General features: G+C 61.9%; 1 protein-coding gene across 10 annotated transcripts in view; it reads left to right on the top strand.

Annotated features, from left to right (window-relative positions):
* SRCIN1 (SRC kinase signaling inhibitor 1) overlaps positions 1-27,088 on the top strand; it is a 70,587-nt gene that overhangs the window by 14,477 nt on the left and 29,022 nt on the right. For 2 of the 10 annotated variants that reach the window (XM_040537114.1, XM_040537113.1), the window contains 2 exons: positions 13,987-14,270; positions 25,155-25,178. In XM_040537114.1, coding sequence (XP_040393048.1) covers positions 14,010-14,270; positions 25,155-25,178 — 285 coding nt within the window. In that variant the 5' untranslated portion in view covers positions 13,987-14,009. Of the gene's footprint in view, positions 1-3,786; positions 3,909-4,184; positions 4,324-13,986; positions 14,271-18,675; positions 18,767-25,154; positions 25,179-27,088 lie in introns of those variants that run through there. The other 8 variants (XM_040537117.1, XM_040537110.1, XM_040537112.1 and 5 more) reach the window with 8 other exon arrangements.

The following is a 27,088-nucleotide window of genomic DNA, read 5'->3' as shown; positions in this document are numbered from 1 at the left end:
GCCCTGGTGTCTCACAGGGGTCTGTTCCCCTGCTCCTCCAGCGAGGCTGAGCCATCTTCAGGGCTGCCGTGATGCCTCCAGGTTCTCGCTGGGGTTTAAGGAATATTTATTACTCAAGAACGTATCAGTCATCAGTTGGCTGAGTTTAATAAGAAATTACGTTCCCCAGCCCCTCAACTGTGAAAATGCATTTAGCCATGTGATGTCAAAGGTCTCCAATGGATTTTTTTTTTTTCCTAATCTGGCTTCCTCCCATTTCTGATAGTAGCAGCCATGATCTGTCTGCTGGTGTGGTGCAACCATTGGCCTCTGAAATGGAAAAGGCCTTTTGGTCCCTGTCCCAAGCCTGGTGCTGCACTGTGCCTGTGCCTGAACCTCTTCCCTGCGTGCAGACACCCCAAGGACCGGGATAAAGCCTGGTCTGAGCAGCCTGCCTGTGGTCACACAGCTGGGGGACATCCTGCCCCTCTGGTCGGGGGCAGAGCTCATCCTTGTGGGGGCTTTTCTGGCCACTGCTGCTCGTTAGCCTGCGATATCTGGGCATTTGAACAGCGCACAATAGCTCCACTGTGCGCGGCGTGTTAGGGCGCCGCGTGCATGAACACTGCTGTATAGACTGCGTGCGGAGCGCGGCGGGGCCGGAGCTGTGCTGTGTGCGAGCAGACACAATACTGGGCTGTCTTGCAGTGCTCAGCACTGGGTGAAAGGGGTCCTGCAATGACTGCGCCGCTGTTCGCACCGCAGCCGGCAGCGCCGAGGCAGAGCGTGGCTGCATTGTGCTGGGGCTGTGCGCGGGCATTGTGAGAAGTAATCGTGCTTCTGAGGAGCTTGCAGATGACAGGAGCCAGGAGGGGCAGCACAGGAAAGCCAGTGCCTGGAGCCTGCTCCTCCCCGCCCCAGGGACTGGCGCTGTGCAGAGCTGGTCCTGACACCCTGCACCCGGCCGAGTGCTGAGGCTCCTGGAGGCAGCTCCTCGGAGAGCCCCTGAGAGCAAAACCGTGTCTGGCGTCGCAGGTGCAAATGCAGGCGTCTCGCCCTGATGTGTTAGCTGCTTTTACCAGCCTCTCCCTGGGAGTTCACTTGCTGGCACGCAGCTGCTCTGCCGCGCTGATTGCAGCCTCAGAGGGGGCGAAGCGGCACCTGGCCGCGGGCTTTCTGTGGGCACCAGTGGCTCTTGGTTCAACCTCAGCTCACGTTTGCACTGCAGAGAAGTCGTAGCCTTGGAAAGTCCCAAAGTGGGAACATCTACCTTTGGATTTAAGAACAGGCATTCTCCTCGCTGCTGAGCACCGGTAGCGTGGGGCCCATCGGTGCAGGGTGTGCTGGGCAGCGGGCAGGCCCTTCTGAGCAGCTCTCCAACTGCAGTGATGCTTATTTGCTCCTCATCAGCAGAGCAATCAGAATTAAAAGGTCACCCCATCCTCTGGCCCTCCCTGCAGCAGGACTGTGGGTGTGAGCCAGGTTTCAGGGATCAGCAGGAAGAACAATTAATCCTTGCTGCCAGCAGTAACTGTTTGCTTTTCCAGCATAGCATCCTCCCACCGCTGCACCCCCTCGTGCCCCCAGACCTCCAGCTTCAGCTCCGTGTCCCTGTGCTGTCCCCAGGAGAGAGGAGAGCACGTCTTCCCTGTTGCTGTGGGCCCTGGGCGTGCGCGAGGGCTGGGCGACCTTCCAGCCCCGCCGCCTGCCCTGGGTCATTGTCTCCTCACCTCCCACCTGCACCTCTATGGACTCAAAGCTCTTCAGCCAAACCTTCCTATTCCCACGGCCTTGGCCCAGACGATGCAAATAGCACCCAGGTTAGAGGTAACGTAGGCACCGCATAAATGCAGAGCAAGAGGTGCCCTTGGCCCCAGTCTAAGGGAGGGAGGGGAGGAAGCTCACCCTGTGCGTGCGCGGTGCCCGGAGCCAGCCCAGCCTCCTCGCTCAGCTCTGCAGAAGAGCTCAACAAAGAGGAGCATGATTCTGGGGGTCGTCATGGCACAGCGTGCGATGAATCCCGCCTGCCTGTGCCAGCCGTGACTCACGGCTCTGACTCTTCAGGAGCCTGGACGGGCTCCAGCCCGGGGCCCGGCGCTGCCGAGCTGCTCCCTTCTGGCCCTGCTGCCTCTGGGCTCTGAGCTGGAGGCACAGACGAGCCCTGGCTGGCACGGGGGGGTCCCTTTCTGGGGTGAGCCTGGGATGCCCAGCAGGAGGGGGGTGTCCAGCGGGACTGTGGGTCCCAGCCATGACTGCAGGTGACGTGACATCTTCTCCTAAAGCCCAGGGCTCCTGCACTTGGTTCTGCTAAGGCCCTGGCAGGTCTGGGCAAAGTTGTACCCTCCATCCGTGCCTCAGTTTCCCCGCGGGCAACAAGGGGATAAAGACCTCCGTGGGTCCTGGGTGAAGGGTTTCCTGGGCTCTGCAGCCCAAGGCAGCTGGCTTTCCCACTCGGGTTGTTTGGGCTGGGGTTTTTAGGCTTGAGTGGTTGTAAGTTCGTGAGAGCGCCTTCGGGATGCCAAAATGCGCTGGTGGCAGGGCATGGTCACGGGGGAGAAACACTGGGAATGGGGGAACGAGGAAAAAGGGGTGAGTTTGGGAAGCCTCTTCCCAGCCCAAGATGAGAGGGGAGAGACTTGGGACGGGAAGGAGGGAAGGGCTGAGGCAGGGGGGATCTGCTGCCCAGCCCCAGCCTCATGCTGATCGCGTGCCGTTGGCAGCCTGCGAGCTGCCGCTCCCCTGCCGCGGCTGTCGGGAGAAATTCCCCTCGCGGATGCGCCGCGCGGCCGGCTCTGCCCGGCGGCTGCACAAAACGTGGCACGGCAGGCAGGGTGCGGGCAGAAGGGAGCTGCCTCGCGAGCAGGTGAGCTGCTTCTCTCCAGCCACGGCAGTTTAATTGTCTTCCATCTAGCTGATCAACAAAGTGCCCTTGGGCAGGTTTTAAATCTGCACAAATTGGGTTTCTCGTAGCAGCGCTGAGGCCGCGGTGTTTTCAGCTGGATATTTCATATTTCTGGCAGGTGGAAAATGCCGCTCTTGGCTCTTTTGTAGCTGGGCCTGGGGTGTAAGTGTCCCCGTAAGCACATGAGCGCGTGATTTCGGAGCACTGCTGGCATTGCTGCTGCCCCGGGGGGCTGTTTGGGTTTGCTTTTAATTGCATTTAATTAGTGTTTGTGTGCTGCTCGGGGGCAGCTCGGCTGAAATGTGTCCATGCAGGACAAGTAGAGGCTCTGCTGGTGTCCCTGTGGTGCCGGGGGTGCAGACCTGTGGGACCTGGCACTGGGGTGCCCCCAGTTGGCTCAGGACCGTCCCCGGGTGAGCCCTGGGCCGTGTCTGCTCGGGCACGGCAGGGAGGGGCACTGCAGGCGCTGACGGCATGGGCACGGCTGTGCTCTGGCTCCTGGCTCCCAGCCCATGTGATGTATTTGAGGGGGCACGCTGACATTTCAAGAGGAGAAAAAAAAATAATACCCAGAGACCCACGGGGAGCTTTGAAGTGCCTGAGCCAGAAAAGAGAGCAAGAGAGACAGACATCCACGCAGCGCCGAGGAATAAAACCGGGCAGGGGGGAAAAGTTACTGGGGCAGGGAAAGGATGTGAGCGCAAGTACTGGCTGCGAGCCGGGAGGATGCGATGGCCGCTGGCACAGAAACTGGGGCAGCGATTGTCAGCCATGGAGACGGCCCCACCGCCCGCGCCACCCCGCCGGCCGCGCGCCCCGCGCTAGCACGGGGACGGCAGCGGGGACCGACGGGTGCCGGGAGCCGGGTGGCAGCAGGCGGCGGTGCGGGAGCGACTGCGTGCGCCCGCTCCGAGCAGCGGCACCGCGGCGGCTCCTCTCCCCCGCACCGAGGAGCCGGCTCTCGGTGTAAGGCGGCATCGCTGCGCGGCTGAGCGCCGACCGATTGCTGCGCGCAGGCTTCCTCGAGGTCAGTGCCGTGTAATAAGGTCGGTAACAATGCACCTAGCTGCTCGCTTTCGCTGCATACATGTTTAATAATGAACCGGTTCTGTATTTAATTAACATAAACAGCTAACGCAACTCGATCCGTCTCCTTAGATTTAACTTGACAGAGATGGCGTGTTGCTTTAAATGCCAAGTGATTAGTAAAACCATATTTAATTTGGTTTAAACATATGCGATAAGATGCATGTGTTTGTCACACAGATTTTGGAGCCGTGCTCCGAGCAGTCTCCTGGTTCCTCTCGGCTGCCTGGGTGCGACCATGCTTCCTCGCTGGGCAAAGCATCCCTTTGGTGCTTCCCCTAGAGCAGCGCCGCGGCTGCGGGAGCAGGAGAGACCCTCCGAGCCCGGGGACTGCAGGCTGACGCCGTTGCTCGTGGGTACGGAGTGGGGGGCACGGGGGGGACGTGAGCTCCGGAGGCTCGGCCGCTGGGGATGGACCTGGGGCAGCGCGGGCCGGGCTGGATGCTCGGCGCTGCCGGGAGGAGGCAGGCGGGGCTGCAGGCAGCTGCTGCTGTCCTCCTTTTGCTTGACTAAACCTCGCTGCCCGGACAGCTGCGGGCTGGAGCTGGTGGAAGGGCTCAGCACCGTTCCCTCAGCCTGCTGTGGGCTGCAGGGGCAGGACGGGGCAGCGGTGTGCGTTCGGAGTGGGCAGGGGCAGGGGAGGGATGGCACCTGCCTCAGGATGTGGGCACGAGCCACCCATGGGTGCTCCTGGGGGGATGGTGCGGTGGCCTTGCCCTGCTGGTGGGACATGGACATGGTGGGGTGTACCGAGGGATGCGGTGATAGCTGGGGAGCCCTGTGGGGACCGGGCACCTCGGCTTCCTCCGGCAGCAGGACGTGGCCCAGCCGCGTCCCTCTGCTGGGGTCTGTGTGCCTGGGGTCTCTGTTCTGGCTGACAGCAAAGCCTGGGCAGAGCTTCCTCAATTCTTAACGTGTGGGTGCGCTTTCCTGCATCTAAGAGGCTTTAGACATTGATTTATGCAATATTTTTCAGTATTTCTGACTTTTAACTAGCTGTGACTAAACAGGCTGGCAGAGCAGGCTGTGACCAAACACCTACGTGCTACCTGTGTGCTTATAAATAGGGTCTGTTCTCCCCTCCCCGTCTGGAGCATCGCCGGGCTCCTGAGCCCCTCCATAACAGAAATAGCTTCCTCCAGCCTCTCCCCTCCCGCTGTCAGCACACAGCATCGCCCCAGCTCCCGGGGATGTGCAAAAAGGCAGGGGCCAAGCCCCCGAATGCCCCGTTCCTGCCTGCTGGCTGCAGCGGCAGGCGGCTGCTGGGAGCTGGGCTCAGCACTCTGCACTTCCAGCACGTAGCGATCGCGGCAGGAGCCAAGTCCTCGAAGGAGCCGGGTGCCCCTGTGCCAGCGCAGAGCTGGCCAAGTGCTGCGTCAGGCTCCGCGCGGCGCCCCCCGAGCAGCCGCTGCCTCCGCGGCCCCAAAACGCGGAGCTCGGGAACCAGGGGGCTGCTTCTGGTGGAGCTGAGCGCTTGGTGCTGGCCTGAGGCTCTCCTCCCAGGCAGGGGCTGGAGAAGCGTTGGGTTTGACTTGGGTTTTTTGCTGTTAGTGGCTTCATCGGGAGCCTGTTCCCAGCAGGGGTGCGGGAGGGGGCGGCTCTCCCCTCGTCCCTGCTGTGTTCTTCCAGATGAATTTGCTTTTGATGAGGTGTAGCATGTAGTCGAAGCTCCTGTCAGGCGGTTTCGGCCTCCCATCGGCGAGCGAGTGGTTAGCATGACTGCACTAATGGCAGGAGATTAGAGGAAGTGATTAGCTTGCCTGAAAAATTGCAGCAAGTGCATTCGGCACAAGCGCGGGGCTGGTGCAATGCGTGGCTGCGCCCTGTGCATTGCCGGGTGCAGTTCACCCCTCGCAGGGCTTTGTCTCATCTTTTAGCCTTCCTCTACATCAGTGTGTTGCGTTTTGTTTCCACCTTTGATCGCAAGCTCTCCGAAACGAAGCCTGCCTGCATTTCCAAGCCGGTGTGGCGATGCCTGCCCTGCTGCCTGCACTCACTCGCAGTCCGACCCCAGGACGAGGACACGGCCTCCAAAGAGCATTGCGCCCTGCTCTTGGCTGTAGCCCATCAATAACTCGTGGCCGTGGGCTGTGCGTGGGGGTCCCATGGCCCCCTCGCTGCATGGGGTGGGTGACACGGCTGCGGTCCCCGCGGTGTCCCGGGGCTGCCACCAGGCCGCTGCCGGCGGGGCGCAGGCAGGGCGCGCTCTTCGTCCTCATTTCTCCTGTCACCGAAGCAATTGCGGTGGCCTCGCTCTGCTCAGTGACTTCACTCGGTGTCTCATTAGAGGAAGAAACGGTCCTGTCAGGAATTGATTTTTGGTCTCGGTGTGAGTCCCCAGCCCCGTCTCCCCCTGCTTCCTGCTCGCGCGGCTCTGCTCTTCCCGTCTCACCTTCCCTCCTGGCCGGCTCCGCAGCCTCCACACACATCTGCGCTCCCGCTCTGCTGGCAGAGGTGCCGGTAAGGAGCCAACCCAAACCCCGACCGTGGGGCTCAGCTGAGGCCTTGCCTCTCCCTCTGATTCCTTATGGGGAACGTCATTTCTCCATGGGTCTGGTCTCAGATGTTTGGGATTTCCCTGCCTTCCTTTCAAAGGCATTAATTTTCCCTTTCTCCTGCACCTAAAAGCCAACAAACTTCTGGGAAAGTGGGACGCTGGACAGGAGAGCAGAGGCTGGCAGCAGGCACCGGGACGTGTTGGTGCCAAGTGGGGCACGGGTGGTCGGTGGGATGGAACCAGGCACCCACCTCGGTGCTTTTCCTCCTGCACTGATGGAGAGCACGCTGCCAGAGATCCTACGAAAGAGCAGCAGCGCTCGTGTGCCCAGCCACCACGCCGGGAGCTCCCCAACGCTGCCCTGCACCCCCAGCCTGGCAGTTCAGCAATGAAGGGTGAAGGCTGAGCCCCCCCGGCCCCTCCCCACCGCTCCAGCCCCAGAGAGGTTTTGCTCTTCCCTGCACGCTGCAGCCCCAGGGGTGGGTTTGGGGCTGGCTCCTCGCAGCCAGGCCCGGCTCTCGCAGCAGGACCCCGGCCCCCCCGCCCCCCCCGCACACTGCTCCTGCCCCCCGCCTCTGCTCTGGGCTAAGAGGAAGCATCGATTTGGTGTCTTGAGGGGCAGTTTATCGCTTTCCTGATGCCTGATAGATTGGAATTGATTTGCAGAGCAATTTGCCTGAGCAGCTCAGCTCGGAGCCGTGCTGCGCCCCGGCTCTGCAGCAGTGCGGCGGTGCCCCTGGGGCTGCTGCCCCGGCCCGCAGCTCTCGCGGCTCCGGAAAAACTCAGGGACGGAGATGCGCAGGGCAGGCTGGCTTCTCACAGCAGCACAAATGTACCTGCCTGCAGGGAAGGGGTGATGACGAAGGCAGCTTTGCAGCAGCTCGGGGGCCTGGGTCCTGCACTGCCTTGGGTTTGTCCAGCTGGATTCTCCCCGAGGTGCGAGCGGGGCCCCGGCTTCGCGGGGAGCTCGGCTGCGCGTCGCCGCATGACTGCGGTGAGTCACTGACCCGCACCCGCCCGCACGGAGGCAGCCGCCACGCTCGCCTGTCTCAGCGTGGCAGTGGGAGTGAGCCGGAGTTGCCAAGACGCTGGGAAAGCTCAGGGTCCTTTCGGGAGATGCTAAATCCGAACCCAGCGAGGGCACCCCACCACGCGCGAAGGCGGCACGTGGCTCTGCCTGTGCTTTCCCCCTGCTCCCACATGGGATTTGAGCCCTTTGTGTCTCAGCATTCCTGCCTGCAGCTGGACCCATGCACTCTGCATTGACCTCCTCTGGGCAGACACTTCCCTCCCCCAGCTCCGTGCCTCAGTTTCCTCCTGGTGTTCAGGGCCAGGGGGATCCCTAGGCTGGACCTGGCTGGGGCCACGTGGGCTGATCCTGTCCCCACTTCACCGCCTTGAGCTGCTGCTGCCGCGTGGGTGGGAGAGGAGACCACGACATGTCTTGTGTCTGTGCTGGGAGGAGCCTGGCCCCTGCTCTCCTTTATTTTTATCCAGTGTCTCATGCCAGGGTGTGCAGGGCTCCTTGCTCAGCTGCTCCCCGCTGGGGAAGGCTCTGCCCTGCTCCACACCGACCCCCTCGTCCCGCAGGGCCAGGCTTGCTGCCTTACCCTGGGCAGTTTCTGCTCAGGGGATGCCACCGGCTTTGTCCCCATGCCAAAGCTGGTGGCAGGGCAAAGATTTGCCCCGGCTCCACCAGCTGTGACTCATCCTCTCTGTGTCACCTCGCCCTCCGTGAGCTCCCCCGCCGCTTGTCTCGTTTTCCCTCGCCAAAGCCAGGGCAGCTCCTTCGCGTGCTGACGGGGCCGTGGTGCTGCACAGCCTGCAGGGAAGTGCTTGGACGAGTATAGGAACAGCTCCAGGCTGGGAGCATCAGGAGTTCCCGGGGAGATGCTGAGCTGATCAGACAGCACCGAGAAGAGGGACGGGGCTGGGGAGGACAGGGCCGGTTCGTGCTTTTTGGCTGCTGTGCCAGGACGTGGTGCTGTGAGCGGGCAGGGACAGGCACCGCAAGGACAGGGCGCCCTGCCTGCAAAAAGCACCCTGGTGGGAGCTGCGGGCTGCGTGGGCAGGGCTGGGGGCTTCTGGGGGCCATGTCCCCCTTCCTGTGTGTAGGAGGGGACAGGCGACAGCCTGGGTCACGTCCCCCTGGCAGCACGGAGGAGCATGGGGAGGGGGCTCCAGGCCGGTGGTGCCACTCCTGGTAGCACAAAGCGGCCGGGGGTGCTGGGTGAGCTCGGCTCCGTGTGCCCACGTGGGTGCAATGACACCCGGCGAGGTGGGAAGTAGCTGCTGCTTTTTACAGGGCTGGCCAGATGGGATTTCTCCTTCAGCTCAGGTTTTGACAATGACAGGGTAATTCAGCTGATGGTTTCTCTGCTTCCAGAGCCAGGGCAGTGCTGCGCTGCGGTGCCAGCTGGGCTGCCCTGTGCTCAAAAAGGGAATGCACCCTGCCAGTGTGGCTGCTGCCATCGGCCCCAGAGCTGTGCTCAGCTGCCTGGGACAGATCCTGCCCTGCCTCTGGGCTTCTCAGGCAGCTGCTTGGCATCTCCTGGGTGCCACCAGCTGTCACAGCCCCATGCCTGTGCCCAGGGGATGCGCTGAGACGCACCAACGCATTGCACTGCCTTGGGTGGGCTCCTCGGTCCCACGCAGCTGCAGTGGCCTCGGTGGATGTGGGCACAGCCAGGGCACGTTGTGGCTGGGGACGGGCAGGGCCAGGTCTGCAGGGACGCATCCAGGCTGCTGCCACGCGGGTATCGTGTCCCTGCCAGCCTGCGGGTGTCCCGGGCACGGTGCCGGCACAGCGGGGCCACGGGGGCTGCGCCAGCCTGGCTGGGAAGTTCCCAATGAAGCGGTCGGCAGGTGGTGTTTTATCTTCCCTGGTTCCACTTGAATCAGGGAATGAAAGGCATGGCAGGGAGCCTGCTGCTGAGCCGCAGCGTGGGGCTGTGGGGAGAGACCCTCGGGGGTGCGAGCAGCATTGCCCCCTGGGGACAGCCGTACCACGGGCACGGCGAGGTTTGTGCTGGGACAGGCGCTAACGGTCCCATATAGGCAGCAGGGCTGTCACCCTTCCCGCAGCAGCCTCAGCACCACCCGGCCTCTCCCAGGAGGTTCAGTGCCAGGTTTCTATCAGCCCAGGAGAGAGAGAATCGCGAGGAAGCTTTCAGCCCAGCCGTCCGTGAGCTTTCAGTCCTCATATTGCTCTCTCCTCTGCATGAGGCCGCCGGGAGGCACGGGGAGGGCGTGCGAGCGCTCCTGCCTTGACACTCACATGCTGGGGTGGCCCCACCGGGCCATGGCATGTGGGTGCGTGGAAGCCCAGGTTCGTGCCTTAGCCAAGCTGCAGGGGCACGCGCTGAGCCCCCCGCCTGCAGCCCCCGAGCCAGGCAGAGATGCCCCCGGGAGGCAAGGCTTTGGTAAGAAAACATGAAGGCTGCTGGTGCCGAGGCTCAGTGGGTGCACAGCGCACGTCCCCACACCAAGCTGGGGCCAAGGGCTGCTGTGGGTGACGTCTCATCTGACTGCTGTCCTGGCTGAAACGTCAGCAAAATGCCAGGCAGGGAACAGCTGGAGAGAAGCTGGAGAGCATCCGCAGTGATCCTGGCCGGAGCAGTGCCACCCAGCTTTGTCCCTCTGTGGGGCACCAGCACCCATGCAGCTCTTGGCTGCGTTCGCCAGGCTTGTCAGCCCCTCTGCGCAGGGCCTCGAGGCCACTTTACCACCATGGCCCCATTTAAAAAGAGCTACAAGTACAGCTTGGTTCAAGCACAGCAACGCCTCTGCTGGTCTCCACACCCCGGTGGGTCCCCGCCTGGGCAGGGGCTCTGCTCCTGGGGTCCCCTCCTAGCTGCTCAGCACAAAACGAGCTGAGGCAGCCCCAGGAGCAGCCGGGTGGGTCTCCTGCTGCCCTTTCCCCAGCCGTTGCTCCAGCCCCACGTGCTCCACGGGGGCCTGGCAGCGTGGCAGGGAAGGGGTTAGTGCAGCATGGGGCTCTCCGTGCACGCCGTGCCGTGTCCCCGGGTGCTGTGCGCAGGCAGCGGGGCTGGAGCTCGGCAGCTGCGGCGTTCCGGGGAAGGTGAACGCGTTGTGCTCATCCCCCTGCCTTAATGGCCGGGCACAGGGGAGCCATGTAGCTCCAAGGGCTTCTATTCTTTTGCCTCCCTTTCTCCCCAAATGTAATCTCTCCTTCCCCTCCCCACTCCCCCTTTTGTACAATTGCTTTCTTGGTCTATTTTTCATGCTCCGCTAACTGTCACGGCTTTCACGGCCCGCGTGAGCCTTGCTGCTTCATGAAGATTTATGAAACTGCAGTAATAAACTGTGTTTGAAAGATCCTCTTTATGATAAACCCCTGCCACGCTGCAGGCGGGGGGATCGGGACAGACCACCCTGCCGGCCATCCACCCCGGCGTGGCTCTGGCAGGGCAGCACCCGTGGCACGGGGCAGGATTTTGGGGACCTCTCCCACCCGTGTTGGCTGGGGAGGGAGCAGGGAGCTGTTGGAGAGTGGCTGCTCAGGCGGCAAAGCCCTGGTCCAGAGGAGCATCATCGCCAGCACGGGTGGGCTCCGGTGCCCCCCCCTGCTGGGGTGGAGGTGATGGCCGCATCCTGCTAGGAGCCCGGGCTGCGGCCGCTCTGCTGGCAGGTAAGGAGGATGGATGGATGAATTGCTGAGCGCTGCGCTCCCTTAACCCCCCGCTGCCTGGAGAGGGGCTTGCCAGGATTTTCCGTGGGATTTCAGCTGTCGTGGGAGCCAAGGAGCCACCTTCGGGCACTGGAGAGCTGGGGGCTTCCCCCCCCCATCCCACCGAAGCAGTTTGCTGGCTGCTCGGAAGCTGTCCTGAGGGTAAGCATGGAGCAGCCCAGGGCTGGGGCTGTGTCCTGCAGGGCTGCCTGCCTGGCCAGGCTGGGGCAGGGCTGCCCACGGCTCCCCCAGCCCAGTGACCCACTTGGAAGCAGCCCCGGGAGGCAGCCGTGTGCCAGGGGAGCGAGGAGCACCATGCAGGATTTTATGGCCCCCTTTCGAGGGAGCTCCTGCACCCGGCCGTTGGCTCCTCCTTTTTTTTTCCTCCTTCGCTACAGCAAATGATCCACGGATGCCTCCGGGCTGGGAGCATTGGGACGAGGTGGGGACGGGCACGTGCGTGGTCTGCGGGGGCTCCTCCTGGCCCCGCCGTCCTGGGCTTCGTGGTGCTGGGGCTGCCTCCCCCCGGCTGCTCCGGAGCTCGGCGAGGGGTGCGGAAGCGGATGCGGCACGGCTGGGGGTGGAAGAGTCCCCAGCGGCTTCAAGCTTTGCTCTGACCCCTGTGCGGATTGTGCAGGGCTTTTCAAATCATCCTTTTTAGTAGTCGGGGAGAGACAGCGAGCTGGCGCGTTCCACTCCCGGAGCGTGTAATTAGGGAGCAGGGAGCTGCATGCTGATGTGCCGCTCAGTGCCGAGAGGAGGAGGAGGGTGGGAAGGAGCCAGGAGCTCAGCCTCTCCCCAGGGCTGCTAAATCCGGGGCTGGGGGAGGCACCACCCACCGCAGCACCCCAGAGTGCAAGGAAACCGCTCCCTCGCAGTGCCCTGAGCCCCTGTCCCTGCGCCTTCCTCCAGCTCGAGGCCTCCTCGCTGCGATGCTGCCTCCCTCCCCGGTGAGGGCAAGGAGCTGCAGCGCCTTCCTCCCGGCGCTGTCTCTGCCGTGCCCGTGAGCTGTCAGGGTGCTCCTTCCCCCTCCTGCTGCAGCCATCCCGGACCCGCCGTTCCCACGGGATGCGATGTGCCTTCCCCGCAGGGGGACCTTGTCCCCACGGTGCAGGTGCTGGCTGCGTCCCCACTGCCCTGCCTGCAGAGCAAGTGCTTGAGGGACCAGCCGAGGGCAGGAAGGGGTTTGCTGCCTGAGAGCAAATCCTTGGTGAGAAGCTCTTTTAGGGGCTGTTACATGGGAGGAGAGGTGGGGACGGCAGCTCCTGGAAGGAGGGGGCTCAGCGGGGTGCTGAAGGAGGGACTGCTCCGTCCGCACCTCCCAGAGGGGCTGGAGTTTCGCGGGGCTCCTCAGCTTGTGGTGCCCGGGGTGCTCGCAGCCCCCTGCCCCGAGCCCAGTGCCGCGCTGCCTTCTGCGGCGCAAGCAGAAGGGCCGAGGTGGCCCCGTCTGACACCTCCCTGGTGGCATCGCCCCGGAGGGCTCCGAGGGCGTTTTGCATGTGACGGATGTGCCGCGATGACCCCCGTGCAGGGGTGATGCGGGGACCAGGCTGAGCCGGGGCTCAGGGGTTTCAGCTCTCGCTCCAATCCTGCTGCTGTCCAAGGCGGGATGGCTCCGGGGCTTTTGCTGGGGGCTGAGTGCTGGAGTCACCAGCGTATAGCAAAACCCCTTGGACGACCTTGAGCAGACGAGTTATGTCGGTAGCACACACTGGAGTCTTGTCCTACACTAATAATATGACTGCTTGTTATAAAGCTAATATGTTGGGCTAATAAATAATTAAGGGAAGAGGAAAAGCTCTCTATGATTTGCTTAACAGGAGCTTGGGAAGGAAGGGGGAAAAAGAAGGACAAGGAGAGAGATGAATAATGGATCAAGGTTAAATGGTGAGCGAAAAAGGCGAGCCTTAGCGTGGTGAATTCCTGCAACACGAGTGCTGCAGGTTGCCAAAATAGTTACCGTGGCGGAGAGCTCGTGGCCGGGGCACCACAGCGGGCTGATCTCATACTGTGTGCCGTGGGCTCGAACAGCACAAGGTCTTCAGAGCCTCACCGGCAGCTTCTTAGGGTGGCACCATGGGGCGCTCTGCAGCAGGCTGCGGGGCTGTGTGCCACGGGTGGCCTCGTCTTGCAGCCGCCGAGGAGGTGACAGGCGTTGGCAGCATGCGGGGACTTCCAGGCATTAATTACCACCTGCATCGTGCGTGCTGGGCGCAGCTTCCCTAGAAATTAGAATCACAAAGTGCCGCTGATGGCTGGCCCATGCCCGCGAAGGGACGAGCCCTTCCTGCACCCGCACCCTGCTGGCACCCACTGCCCTGGACTGGGCTCTGCAAGGGCGGGGGTGGGCAAGGGGGGGTCCTGGCGGCCCCCAGCAGCAGCAGAGTGCAGGCACTGACGGGCGGCCGCGAGCCCCCACCGCCCCGGCCCACTTTTCATTTTCTTTTTGGTCTGTCTGTGTGTCTGTGTCCCTCCGTCTGTCTGTGCTCCGGGTGGTGCCCAGCTCGTGTGTCTTGTCTGTGCCGTTTTGGTGCCCCAGCGCTGTTTCGTACATGTTTCAGCCCAGATGTCGTGGTCCCGGTAGCACCCCAGCCCCTCTGCCCCTCCTGCAGCCCCCAGCCCTGTCTGACCCCAGCCACCATCGCAGGGGGACAAACCCCGTGCCACCCACCCGCCGGTTGCGTCCCCTCGGGGGATGACCCAGCTCCCAGCGGGGCTCAGCCACATCTCAACACCACCTCTGGCCTCTAGCTTACAACCCCCCCCCCCCAGCCCCATCACAGCACCCCAAATCCCCCCGGGCCCTGACCCTGCTCTGCTCTCCCCGCGCAGATCCCGACAGGACGAGCACCCACATGATCTCGGCAGACGATGCCGAGTACCCGCGGGAGTACCGCACCTTGGGCAACGGCACGCGGCGCTTCTCCAACGTAGGGCTGGTGCACACCTCGGAGCGCCGGCACACCGTCATCGCCGCCCAGAGCCTCGAGGCCCTCACCGGCCTCCAGAAGTCGGAGATGGAGCGCAAGCGGGACGCCTTCATGGACCACCTGAAGAACAAGTACCCGCAGCACGCGCTCGCGCTCCGGGGGCAGCAGGAGCGCATGCGGGACCAGGTAAGGGGCGTCTGCTCGGGGGGGGGGACACCACACCTCGCCCCGTGGGGCTGTCCGGTGGGGCAGGGGCTCACTGGGGGCCTGGATGCAGCGTGGAATGGGAGCTCCTCTCCCCCAGGGCTGGGGTCCCGGGGCAGATTTCCCCTGCACGGAGTGGATTTGATCCCGCTGGCTGTCGGCGGAGGCAGTGGGTGTTTCTCCGCGCACGCAGGCAGAGGGACGGACGTGACGGCCACAAGGTGGCTTCACCCCACCGAGGAGAGGGCACCCACGCGGGTCTCTGCAGGTTTCAGCTGCAGTTGAGGATGTAGGTGCAGAACTGCAGCCAGCCCCGGCTGGAGCAGCACAGGGATGGGGACAGGGATGCGATGGGGTTGGGGATGGGGATGCTCTCTGAGCCGGGGCAGTTCTGTGCAGGGATCTCCTTGCTGCTGCCTGGGCAGGGCTCCGGGGACGTGGTGTGAACGTGGGGGCTGTGGGGAAGGGTGAGCAGAGGCATTGAGGGGCCACGGCTCTGCTCCAGCACACGCTGCTGAGCTGCGCAGGGCAGGGGCTGTGAGCGGGCAAGGTGCTCCCGGGGTTTGGTGCCAAAAGGGGACGACCCTTGGCTGCCTGATCCCGGGGGCTTGATTGCACAGGGACCTTGGAGTGGGCCAGGGCCAGCAGGTGACACCAGCAGGCAGCCTTGCTGAAAGCAGCAGAGCCCGAGGGTCCCGGGGGTGACATTTACCCTCGTGCCTGGGGGTGCCCCCAGGGTGCTGCACGGGAGCGCCCAGGCTGCTCCTCCAGGTAGAAGCGAGCCCCAGCCCCGGGGCCCGCCGGGGCAGCAATAAATCCCCACCTAAACTGTCGCTTTTATAAAAAGGCACAGGGGAGGGCGAGCGCGGAGCAGCTGGAGGAAGTGGCTGGAAAGAAATCTTATATCATCTCCAACTAGACGCCTCCCCGAGGGATGGAGGCGACGGCTCCCAGACTATCGCGGCGGAAAGAAATAAAGCTTTGTAAGGAAAAGCGGCAGCTCCGCTCCGCATCCTGCCAGCCCCCGCCTGTCCCCGCTCCCTGCCTGCCTGGGGCCGGGAGGGCAGCGCAGGGGGTCCCGCTCTGCAGCCCCTCTCCGTGCAAGTGGTTGATGTGAAGAGGAGCAGCCAAACCCTGCGCTGCTCTCCGCACTGATTTGCACCAGCCGAGCATCCAGGTGTTGGCTAAGGGCTTGCAAGCGGCGCTCCCTGCCTCGGGGCGGTGTTTGCGGCAGGGTGAGGGCGAGGATCCTGCTCCTGTCACCCTCCAGCAGGAGCTGTGCTGGCTGGTGGCGGTGGCTTTGCCATCCCCGAGCAGGGCGCTGCCCGCGGGATGCTTCAAGAGCCGTCCCGGGGCCTCCAGGGGGGCGTGGGCCATATCCAGGCCTTCTGCTCAGAGGCGAAGTGACATTTCTAGCCACAGAGCGATATTACTTAGCAAATAACTAGGAATCTTTCCCTTATTATTACAGAGATTTAAAGACTTTTTTTCTTTAGGCAGCAGCTGTAAAAGAAAAATCCAGCTAGTGTTGACTCGGGGGCTGGTGAGCTTTGGAGGATTTTAGGAGACGAACAAAAGACCTTCTGGATTCTGGAAGCATCTTCTGCATTTCCAGCCGCAGGCTCCAGCCCGGCGCTTGGGGCCGTGGAGCCCACGCAGGACACCCCCGGGGATGGTGGTGGAGGGCGGCGGGCGGTGGGCTCCCCGTGCTCCTCGGGCACGGGCACGGGCACGGCGCCCGCTCCAGCCCCAGCTGAGCATCGCCTTCTTGCAGCTGGTGGGGAAGGGGAGGAAAGAAACCGTGTATGCATGTTTTCATTTTCCCTACAGGCGGTAAATAATAACGGGGAGAAAATGAAAATAGAAACAATGGAAACCTGGGGGCAACCTTAAAATGACATTGGGATACAACGCTCTGGGCCTGCCTGAAACGTGCGGAACTTACTTCAGTATTTTGAGGGAGCCTGGCAGATATTTCAGATCGCAGGCTTTGCTGTTTTGTGGTTTTTGTTTTTAAAAAATTACATATGAGAGAGTTTACACAATCAAAGGTGAATGAAAATATTTCATAAATGTCAGCATCCCTTTCAGCACGGCAAAGCCCGCAGCAAATTGCAGTTGTACTCATGCATAGGAGCTGGAAAGCAAGCGCAATATTAATTTTAATCATATGTATGTATAACAGAGCAGGAAAAAAAAAAAAAAAAAAGGCAAATAATTGTACCAACACCCAACAGACTGCTAGCAAATCTGCAGAGAAGTCTGAGGCAGCAGCTAGCTAATTTAAAACCCAGATGGGAGAACGCGTTAAATGGGCATGTTAACAATAAAGGAAGGAATGGGACTGCGAGCCTGGCGGACGGAGCACAGCGGCCACGGGGCTTCGGGGCTGTGCCTGGGCTAAATCCTACCCCCATGGGGGAGATGTGGTAGGAGAGGGGCAGGACAGGGACGGCACAGCCGGGTTTCTCAGTTCCACCTGCAACGACGTTTGGGGACACGGGACGTGGGTAGGGCTGCCCTGGGGGCTGTGGGGCTGCCTGCCCCTGCGGTGACCGCTGCCAGGACGTTAGGAGTGCTTGGAACAGTAATAACACGAAGGTTTTAACAGGGTGATCCTTCCCCGCGCCCCTCCTTGTGTCTCACTAATATCCAGATTGCTTTCAGATGTGCTTTTCTGCCCCGTGATTGGAGGTGCCAACCTGAAACCAGTGTTGTTATGCAGAGAAATGGTTAACCCCAGAAATTAAGGGATTACAAACGCCCCTTTGACCAGTTCAGCGCGTGCATGCCAGCTGAAGCCCCGTCTATTCGGGCAACTTGCAGCTCACGAGCTGCAGCGCGGGGTTAAATACCACAGCAGAGCTGAGCAGGAACCTCCTTCAGGTCTAAATAAAAGTATGTAAAAGCTTGGATTTAAGCTTGTCCAGTTCTGCTGCAGAAAAAAAAAATAAATAAAAGGCTCAAGCTAAGTGTTAATGTGTCTGTGGTGCCTGACAGCAGCAGATTTGCAGCTGCCCAGAATAAATCCGATTTTGGAATAAATAAATAACAGCTAGCGCAGACGAGCGTACCCACAAATCCAGGCCCGTGGCCTCTCCTGCCTCACCAAGGGGCCCCTCTGGTGCTGCCGTGGGGGCAGGATCAGTCCCATGGGCAGGGGTGCAGCAGGCTGGGGGTGCTGGTTTGCTGCAGCTGGCTTCGCATCCCCATTCCCCAAAGAAATTGGGGGTCTCAGCTGCTTCCCCTTCTGCAGTGGGGTGTGCCCTATGGGGGGCTGCATGCTGGGGCAGGGGGCTGCGTGCTGCTGGTGGCTGGGGCTGTGGGCACGGCTGAGCAGGGAAGGGGAACTGCTCTTCTCTGCCTGCTGCACACAACTTTTTGCATAAAATTTTAACAGTTCTTTGCCTGCAGGGCCTGGCAGCCGCCTCCCAGGGCTTATGAGCGCCGTGTGCTGCAATTTGGGCCAGTGGGACGCTTGGTTCCAGCACCGTGCAGCTGCTGCAGCCCCCAGCTCCTGCCCGTGCCCCTGGTCCCGCACGCTGATGCTCGAACCCTGCTCCCCTCCAGGAGCTCCGGCTGATTGCAGAGGTCGTTAGGAAAATCCTGCTGGTTTCATTGCACGGAGGTTGTTTGGAAAATCCTGGTGGTTCCATCGCACGGAGGTTTTTAGGAAAATGCCGCTGATTTCATCGCCCTTGTGGCTCTCGGGCCTTTCGGGGGGCGCTTCAGCGTGATGGTGTCAGAGGGAAAACCCTGGGAGCCCTGGGGCTGTGGGAACCGGGGGCTGTGACGGTGCGTGTGTGCATGTGTGTATGTGCATGCTTGGGCGTGTGTGCATGCATGCACACAGGCGCACACGTGTGTAGGTGTGAGCGCATGCACATGCACTGCTGTGCACACGTGTGTGTGCATCGCACAGCTGTGCACACGTATGTTCACGCATGTGTGTGCGCGCGCATGCACAGGTCTGCACACGTGTGTAGGTGCGTGCACATGCACAGCTGTGCACACATGTTCATGCATGTGCGTGCATGCACGCGCACAGGTGCACACGCGTGGGCGCGCATGCATGCATGCGCTTGCGTGCGGGTGCATGCGCACAGGTGCGTGCGCGTGCATCACCGTGTGCGCGCGCACCGTGCCCGCAGCCCCCCCCTCCCTTTCCCACCCCCCCCCCCGCTCCGCCTCCTCCTCCGGGGGGGGGGGGGGGGTGCGCGCGCGGCGCGGCGCCAGGTGGAGTCGCGGTTGCCATGGCGACCGCGCCCCGAGATAAGGGCGGGCGGCGCGGGCCGGCGGCGGCCGCGGGAGGCGACGGCGGGCGGGGGGGGGGCGGCGGCAGCGGCCGCTCCGCGCAGCGCCACCGGGCCCCGCCCGCCCCCGGGCCGCGCTGCGCTGCCGAGAGGGGAGCGGCGGCGGCGGCGGCGGCCACCGGGGCTGAGCGGCGCTGAGCGGCGCTGCGGGGCCACCTGCCGCAGGTACCGGGCCGGGGGGGGATGTCCGTCCGTCCGTCCCCGGTACCTTTATCCCCCCCCCTCCCCCCCGCCCATCCGAGCATCACCGTCCCTGTATATCCTCTTTCCCCCCCCCCCCCCCCCCCAACCCCGTATCCTGTCCTCCTCGCCCCCCATCCCTGCCCTTCCCCTGGGGGCATCCCCCCGGCCCCCACGCGTCGCCCCTTGCATCGCCCCCTGGGGCCGGGGGGGGGGGGAGGTCTGGGGACAGCCCCGCACCGTCCCCGTGCCCTCCCCCCCCTCCCGGCGGGGGCCGATCGCTTCCTACGGGCAGCCCCGGGTCCGCCCCCCCCCCCGCCGTTAGCACGACCCCCCTCGGCTCGCGGAAGCCGCCCGGGGTGGTGGGAGCGGGGGGGGGGGGCGCCGAGACCGCTGGGGGGGGCACGGGGGGGCTGCCGTGATGGTGGGGGAGCGGCGCGGTCCTGCGGCTCTGCCCGGTTCCCCCCTCCCGGCTCTGCCCGGTTCCAGCCCCCCCGGGAGCGGCTCCCGGGGGCGTGCAGGGGTCTGGGGGCCGCCCCCCCCCCGTGGGGTTCACGCAGGGGGGAGCGATCCCGGAGGCGCCGAGGGGTCGTTGCCGGGGGTCGGTGACAGTGACCGCAGCGGGCGGGGGGGGCAGCAAGGACCGTGCGGCCCCGGCCGGTGGGGGGGGGGGGGGGCACCGAGCGAGCTCCCGGCGGCGGGGGGGGGGTCCCGCTGCTCCCCGCCCGTTCCCCCCGGGGCCGGTGCTGAGCGGGGTCGCACGCGGCGCTGAGCCGGCGCAGCGGGAACCGGGGGGTCCGCAGCCCGCACCGCCCCCCCCCCGGTTCTGCCGGTGCCGGAGTGGCCCCGAGGTGTCCCCGCGGTCCCCAGCCGGGTGCCAGCACCGCTCACCTTGCACGTCCCCCGGTGCTCGACCACCCCCGCGTGCCGTTGCCATAGCTACTCTGCTATGGGAGCAACTTCTCCCCGGTTTTCCTGCCCCCCCTTGTCGTTTGTCCCCCCCCGACCCCCCCATCCCCGCTCCCCGTCCCCGCTGCCCGCAGCAGGCAGAGGAGGGGGCGCGCGGTGCACGGCCCCTGCTGGTCCCTGCCGCTCTGGGGCCGGACAGCCCCCACTGCAGCCCCCCCCCTGCCCGGCACCCAGGCTGTCCGGACCTCTGGAGCTCCTGGAAGGCCGTACTGGGAGGCTGCGGCCACCACACCGAGTTTTACCCGAGCAGGAGGGCGTTTCTAATGCCCTTGTGCAGCCAGCTCGAGCGGCCTCGCCGTGCAGCCCTGCGTGTGCCGGGGGGGTCGGGGCGGGCTGGGGATGTGCTGAGCACCAGCGCCGGGCCCCGGGGAGCTGCAGCACAAGGGGGTGCCAGAACCTGAACGTGGAGGCCACAGCAGGGAGATTTCAAGGCCAAGCAGAGTGGTTGCATGGCTCGTCCTCAGCAGCGCTCCGGTCCTAATGCATCTGTCGCTGCCTGGGGCTGCGTTTTCCTAACGGGCGTTGCAGCTGACTTGCTTCGTATTGGCATCGTGGAAGGAGGGCGCTTGAGTAAGGGTCAGGAGCACAAATCCACTGATGTCCAAGGGTGTTTGTGTGCTATCATCTGAGCTCTTTCAGAGGCTGCCTTGTAGGTCTGGGCTGTCATTACTGTCGGAGAGCTGACGAGCCTACAGCAGGAGCTCTTGGAGAGGCCGGTGCATGGGAGGGCGAGGGATGGGGCGTTCCTGCAGGCTTTGAGCAGCATGTCCTGGCTGGGCTGGGGTATTGGTGCTGGCTGCCCCCAGATCACTGCGGTCGCTGCCATCGCGTCTCCAACAGCATCCCTCAGCAGCTGTCAGAGCCTCCTTGGGCTGGGGACTAGAGAGGGCTGCAGTAAAACCCAGGTCCCTGCCCAAGGATGCTTGTGCCTAAAAGAGGAGACGCAAAACAAGCGTCTCGGTGCCCTTCTTGTGGTGGGGTCTGGGCTATGGAGAGTTTAAGTGGCTCCCGGAGCCCCTTGGGAGCCCAGGCGTGATGGGAAGTGGATCCAGCGCTCCTGGATCCCAGTCTTGGCTCACGCTGGCCTTTCTCCCACATGCTGTGATGCTCAGGCTGGAGAGGTCCTTCTGCAATAATTACAAGACCTCGGATGACAGTATCTGCAATGCACAGTGTCGGTGTCTCTTCACTGTATCTGGTTACTGTTTGCATTCAGCTCTATCTTGTCATTTTGCTAATTCAGCTTCTCTTGTGCTGAAAAGCATTAAAAACTTTAATAAGGAGAAACAGATTAACTCTACTTTGCTGTTATTTTTCAAGGAGATTTTTGTTTGTCAAGACGTTGTGCCTGAGGGGGACTCGATCAGAAATTGGCACTCCTGAAAATGAGTTAATTAAAAAGCCAATGAAACTGCCGCTGTCCCTCCCTTCTGTGGAGTGTGCCGGGGATGCTGCTGCTGTCCATTTTAGAGGGACGCAGTTGGTGCTGCCTTGTTAATCACTAATAGATTTGTGTCATAATTGTTAACCGGAGGAAACCTGCCTTGGTCAAGGCAGTGACTCACTTGGATTTCGTTTACCTACGGGTCTTCTCCCGGGACTATCACAAAGACTGAATTTTTTAAATTTAGTTAACTACATAATGTTCTTAGCTATGCTCCCCCAGCTCTGGTTCTCCTCTGGTCTGCAGTGTGCATGTGTGTGTATGCTGGCGCAGCTCTGAGCGGTTCTGTGTGCACGGGTTCCCTTATGGCTCACATGTGTGCCCGAACAGACTTTGTGCTTGCATGCCTGCTGGTTCCGATGTGCATGCCTGTGCACGTGTGTGCACATCTGTGTTTTGGGAGGGCCCCGAGTCCTCGTTAGTCGCTCATTTTGCAGCATCACGGACATGACTTTCATTGTAATTATAATCTCAGCCTTTGTAATTCCTCATACCTTCTGCACAGCTCTGCTGCAAGCGAGCTGCCTGTTTTATCGGTTGTAACAGGGCTGTCGTTTCAAATCCTCTCTCAGACCATTATCTCCCTTTGATGCTTTTGAAGAGCCAGAGATATGTTAATTCTACCTTGGTCCTCTCCTCTTCCCTTCTCTTTGTGCCAACCCACGCCCGGCCAGATGTGGGGCCGCTGGGGGACAGCTGGGGGTCTGCTGGGGCTGCCTCTGGTCCCACGGCAGCTTTGGTGGAGCCGCTGGTGGGAGGCAGCCCCGAGAGCCGGCTGCTTGCTCAGCGCCATGCCCCTCTCCCACGCCGCCACCTTCCCCGCAGGGCTGGGGCGTACCTGGGTCACGGGAACGGGGGGGCTCTGGGGGAAACGGGCTGGTAGAAAATGAGCTAAACCGGGCAAAGAGCCGGCTCTGAAACCTGCTCCGCGCCCCGCAGAGCTCGGTGCCATGGCAGTGCCTGCAAGGACAGATGGAGCCCTGCGATGCCCGCGGGGGATATCTGCCCTCGCCGCATGGCACCAGGCTGGCAGCCCCAGACCTGGACCAGCGCGGGGTCCCATCTGCAATAAGATGGGGCTGAGCCCTGCAGCCGCCACCAAACCAAGCACCCTGCTGAGCACCTTCCCAATTCCGGGGGCTCCATCTGCGCCATGCAGAGGCAAACTGACCTCGGACTGATGCTCTGGCTGGGGAGCTGGGAGGAGGCCCAAATCCACGGGTGTCTGTGAGCGTGGGACGAAGGGGTGCTGTGCTGGGCCATCCTGGCGCCTGCTCACCCTGACCACACCGCATCGCTTCCAGAATATTCCCCATCCCCTGCCTTGGCACTCGGGGTTCAGACGAGCTCATCACTGGTTTGTTGTGGAGTGGCTGTGTGTGGTGGGGGTGTAATTTATGCACTTTGTGATAAGCCTGTCCAGTCATCCTAAAATAATAAATAAAATACATACCAAGGGCTGGTGAGAGATAGGATCAGTAATATCAGGGCCTGAGGAAAATTACTGCAACTCTCCAACAGCAAAATAAGGAGCGTGGAGGAAAACAAGCCAGGGAGGGAGCAAGTTGGGAGCATCGCCTCTGGGCTGGGTCCAGGCCCTTCGGGCTGGGGGGCTTGGCCCTGTCCCATCGCCCTGCCCCTCCTGGCTCCTGTGCTTGGAGCCCGAGCGTGACCTCGGTCCTGCGTGGGGCTGGGAGAGCCCGTGGCGAGTCTGGCAAGGAGGGGGGTGAAGGATTCACTCCTGTTTCCTTTGAAATTGGCTTTGGTTTATGCAGGGTCCCCTGTGCAGCCCTCCCAGAGAGGCAGCACCCCAGCTGGGCTGGGGGGAGCTCGGCTCAGGGCTGTGGGGTCCCGGGCAGAAGCCCCGTTACAAAGCAGTTCCGTCTGCTGTGGAACTTGAGATGTTTCCAAATCCAGGAGCAGCGTGTGAAGCCCTTCAGCATCGCTGCAGTCCTGCTCACCTCCAGGAGACGCAGAGATGGGTTCGCCAGGAGCCCGCTGCTGGGCGTGCGGCCACCCTGGCGCGGGGCTGGGCTCCGTCCCGTGCCCAGGCTGCAGCTCCGGGAGCTGGCCCAATTGCTGGATGCCCTGGATGGCTTTGTCCAGTACTAAAACGTGTTCCGAGGCAGTTTCTTGCTCTCAAGCTCCCGGTGTTTTGGAATAGCGTTACGTGCCCAGGACAGGCTTGGATCCTGCTGGTTGTTGTCTCATAGCACCTGGTAATCAGGGCTCTGGGCTTCTATTCCTGGTTGTGCCTCTGAGTCACGGTGTGCCCTTGGAAAAGACCTTTGTGCCTTGAGGCTTGGCCGCATGAGCAAACTGCGCTTGTTTGACTTGAATCACTTCTAAAACAGTTTTAGTTGGTTTGATGCAGAACTTGTTGTGGGTCTGCTCATGTCTTAGGGAATATTAATGGAAATGCGTCTGTGTCGATCTCGAGTTGGAATAAGGGTATTCTGAGGCTGCAGATCAGTCTAACGAGTGAACTTACAAGAGAGTTTGTGTTGATGTAGAGTTGACTTCCAGTTACCTTGTCAGGAAGGGTTAATACCCTGGTAGCGGACTGTCAAAGACCTTGGATGAATACTCCACGAGGGTCCAACCTTACCAAAGCTCTGCCTCTGTGCTCCCCGAGCACTGTGACAGGAGGTGCTTCGGCAGCCACCAGGGTACTGCAGGGGTTGGTGGGGACTGGGGTCTTGGTGCAGGAGCTTGCTTTGTATTAAAACAATAATAAGGAAAGCATCCTCTACCCAACGAGCTAGGTTTGCAGCCGTGGTGATTGTGGTGAAGAAGTAGCTACCGTGAAGAGCGGGGAGATTGGTGGCTTTGAGAGGGGAGGCAAAGAAGAGAAACCAAGAACTTTGATCCCAATAAAAGACTGTTGGGACGGAAGCTGCTCCGCAGGTGTTTCTCCCACCCCCACCCATAATTTGCATGCTTCAGTGATATCAGAGTGCGCTCTCTTCCCAGCCAGGTGGTTCACACTTGTTGTCACCCAGCCAGGTGGATCGCACGTGTGGTCACCCGATCCAGCCCGCTGCTTCCTCCGGCGCAGCCCCGCGCTGCAGCTGGTGCTGGCTGGCATCACCGGGGTGCTGTGGGACCGGCCCCGGTGTGGTGCTGGTGCGGTGCTCGTGGTGCTGCTGAGTGCAGTACGTGTCCCACCCTGAAGCACTGCCACTGCCCCGATCAGCGCTGCGAGGAGCGCGCATTCCTTGCTGGCCGTGCTCTCCCTGCGTGGTCCTCGGAGGGTCTCGTGCAGCCCTGGGGAGGCGGCTGGCCCACAGCTGGGTCTTAAATGTGCCCCCTGCCCTTCAGGGGTGTCGCAGCCACAGCTCTGGGCATCCTCGGGAGTTTCGGTTACATCTCTCCGCTGATTATCAGCGGGTGGCTTGGGAGAAGAAAGCTCCCGAGCTCTCCAGCTTGCTGGGCTGTGGCTGATGCCAGCTCCTGTCACTCGCTGTAGCACATTGGTTTGACACCGGTGGAAACGCCGCAAAGAAGCAACAGAGGGAGGATGCAGGGGCAAACCGGGGGGGATTGGAAGAGCCCTTTAAAACTGAACATTGTTCTGGCTTCCAGTACCGACTCCCAGGGCAGCAGCCTGACCAGCACGTGCCAAAACAGTGCACTCCAGAAATGATACTGGGCTGCTGTCCCGCTCTCCACTTCCTTCTGCTTCACTTAGTTTGTACCCCCGTCTGCGCTAAGTACCCCTCTCTGTCCCTTCCTGCCTGCTTGCATGATCCTCTTTCCCTGCGCAGCCGCTTCCCTTTCACCAGCCCTTAGCAGCATGAAGTGTAGGCAACCCATTGGGAGGGGATTTTAAGCAGAAACGAGAGCAGGTTTAATGTTGCAGTTTAAAGTCAACAATTCTCAAAAGGAAAACAAAAGTCAAAGCAGAATCTTAATGGTATTTTTTGTTTTCTTTTGTTTTGTTGTTTTATTTTTTGTTAGCAACCCAACTACTGGAGCTTTAAGGTCAGTATTTCTGATTTTTCATGCTTCTGTTTGAAATGCATGCACTTTTCCACCCTTGCCTCATCTCTGTGTCTATGCAGGGGGGTGGGAGCTTGGGGTTTTGCTCAGGATTCCCGTGCCAAAACAGTTTGTCCTCAGCTCGGCAGTAGCTTAAGCTGGTGAGAAGGGCCTTATGCTTTTGGGATGAGTTGTGCAGAAGCAAAACTGTTACCTGAAAGGGAGGAATCCATGCCCTGCCCTCACCTAGGCCACTACAAACCCACAGGCAAATCCTGCTGCTCTTGAGTTATCTCACTGCAGCAGGGACAAGGACACCATTTCCTTGACTGTGGGAAAAGAACAGAAAAAAGCCCACTCCAAATGGGCTCAGAATCCACCTGTGAAGCTCCACCAGGAGAGGAACGTGTCTCCATGCTGCTGTGGGGGCACAGGGCAGGCAGCGAGCTGCTCCACGCACTGGTGTGCGCTCTGGTCCCGCTGGATGCTGCGTGCAGGAGGAACGTGGGTGCAGGTGGGAGGAATGCGGGTGCACTTGGCAGCGTCCTGGCTCGGGGTACGGCGGGGGCTTCTGTGTGCCTGGCGGTGCCAGCCTGCACCTCGCAGGAGAGGGAGGAGAAGCGAGGGATTCCAGCACAAACTGTGTCAGGCCCCAGAGAACGGCTTTTGCAGGGCCTGTCGAAGGACACGCGGAGCAGACGGCAAAGCCATTTGCTCAGCTGATGTCTTTGAGCCCCACGGAGAGGGTCGGGTGCTGCCTGAAGGAGTGGAGGGGGCAGCAACGGGGGGTGCCCTGGGTGCCCAGGGGCTGGGGTGCTGCTGCCTCGGTCCTCGTGTCTGCCTGCATCCTCCTCCCTGTCACCTGGCATCGGGGACCAGCCCGTCAGCAGGCTGCGGATGGCAGAGCAGAGGGCTTGCAGGTATCTGCTGCGTTGTGCCGGAGCCGTCGTGCCCGGCGCTGCCTCTCCCAGGCAGCACAAAGGAGACCCCGGCGGGAGCCTGTCCTGCCCGGCGCTGCCTGCCAGCACCTTGCAGACAGGCACCGTATTGTCTGCAGGGGGAAGTACGCATGTCCCTGCCTCCCTCCTCCTCGCCGGGGGATGCGGTGGCAACACTTCAAGGCCAGGCGTGTTGCTGGGTGACCTTGGCATGTTGTCCCTGGTGGGCCTGCTCTTCCTGTGGAAAAAACAGGCACTTGCCTCGGCTGGCAGCTCGGAGCTGAGTAGTCATAAAATGCATAATATGTGCACTTGTTCTGAGTGTTCATTCCTGGAGTACTTGCACTGTAAAATGCGTGCAAGCAGCAGCTCCATGAATATCCAGCTGTCTGAGTCCTCGCTGGCTGGTTTTAACCACATGCTCTCTGTGACATTTCCGGGGACTGGAGGGAAGGCACAAAAGCCTTGATTTTCTTTCCTTATTTTTTTTTTCTTAATTTTTTGTAAGAAATGGAATGGGGGCGAGCTCCGGGCACCCCAGGGGTGTCAGCAGCTGGGTGCTGGCAGGCACGCAGGGTGATCTCCTAGAGCTGTGCGTTTTTTCACTTTGCCTGCCAGGCGTAGCAGTGTCCCCTGGCTGTGTCTGCTCTAGAAATGCACCAGGAGTTAAATCGCCCCCACGCTCGCAGCCCGGGGACCCCAGCTGCCTGACCCCGCTTCCAAGTGGGGCATGAGCCGAAGGCAGCTGGGGATTGCTCAGCAGGGGCGAGCCGTGCGCGAGGCTGATGCCGGCAAGCAGGTGCCGGGGGCTTCCTCGAGGCCACCTGCGTCCCGGGGGGCTCGTAGCTGCAGGCCCCCCTCGGGCAGAGAGCTGCAATCCGCAGGGACGGAGGGGACGGGCTGCGGGCAGCGGCTGTGCCAAATGCCCAGGGACCCGGTGCGCAGGGCCCTGGAGCAGGACCTGCTCCCTTCCTG

This window comes from Cygnus olor, chromosome 25 (genome assembly GCF_009769625.2).
Source record: "Cygnus olor isolate bCygOlo1 chromosome 25, bCygOlo1.pri.v2, whole genome shotgun sequence".
NCBI lineage: Eukaryota > Metazoa > Chordata > Aves > Anseriformes > Anatidae > Cygnus > Cygnus olor.
The sequence above is the reverse complement of the archived record's forward strand: the minus strand, read 5'-3'. Positions and strand labels throughout refer to the sequence as shown.